At 37.2% G+C, this 532-nt stretch overlaps 1 protein-coding gene across 1 annotated transcript in view; it reads right to left on the reverse strand.

Moving 5' to 3' along the window:
- LOC119586376 (protein MLP1 homolog) overlaps positions 1 to 532 on the reverse strand; it is a gene marked incomplete in the record, with an annotated part of 73,375 nt that overhangs the window by 26,274 nt on the left and 46,569 nt on the right. The window contains 1 exon segment of the mRNA XM_037935088.1: positions 452 to 532. Coding sequence (XP_037791016.1) covers positions 452 to 532 — 81 coding nt within the window.

The raw sequence follows: 532 nt of genomic DNA on the forward strand, positions 1-532 counted from the left end.
AAGCACACACACAAATACCTGCACACCTGCAGTCTCACCCGCACACAGGCAATCAAAATCAGGCATGCAGCCAAAGAGTCACTCAGGTATGCACATATACTGTACATATGTATACTCTTACTCTAATTATTCATTTATATTACTAATTATGTTTGGATCTCTTTTTTATTTTGGAAAAAAATTATTACCCCATATATTCTCAATATCTCTGAATCTGACTTATAAAAGTGATTAACAACAAGAACTAGTTTAATAAATCTATGCCAGTTCCAATTTGAAATTTCAATTTCAGTTCATGAATGGCAGTTATGAAATTAACAAGAACAGAAAACATTATCAATATAATTCATAGAGAGCTATATTCTGTTAACTGAAGAAATAACAATGTCTGAGAACAAGTGAACCTGAACTAAGTGAGGACAAAGTGGGTTAGTCATGCACACACACACACCTGGCTTGTCGGGCGCCGTGCGAGCGTGGGGTCTAGTAGGAACATGCACGCCTGAATCAAGGCTCCGAAATGATGGGGTTC

Source organism: Penaeus monodon, chromosome 21 (genome assembly GCF_015228065.2).
Source record: "Penaeus monodon isolate SGIC_2016 chromosome 21, NSTDA_Pmon_1, whole genome shotgun sequence".
In the NCBI taxonomy this organism is placed as follows: Eukaryota; Metazoa; Arthropoda; class Malacostraca; order Decapoda; family Penaeidae; genus Penaeus; species Penaeus monodon.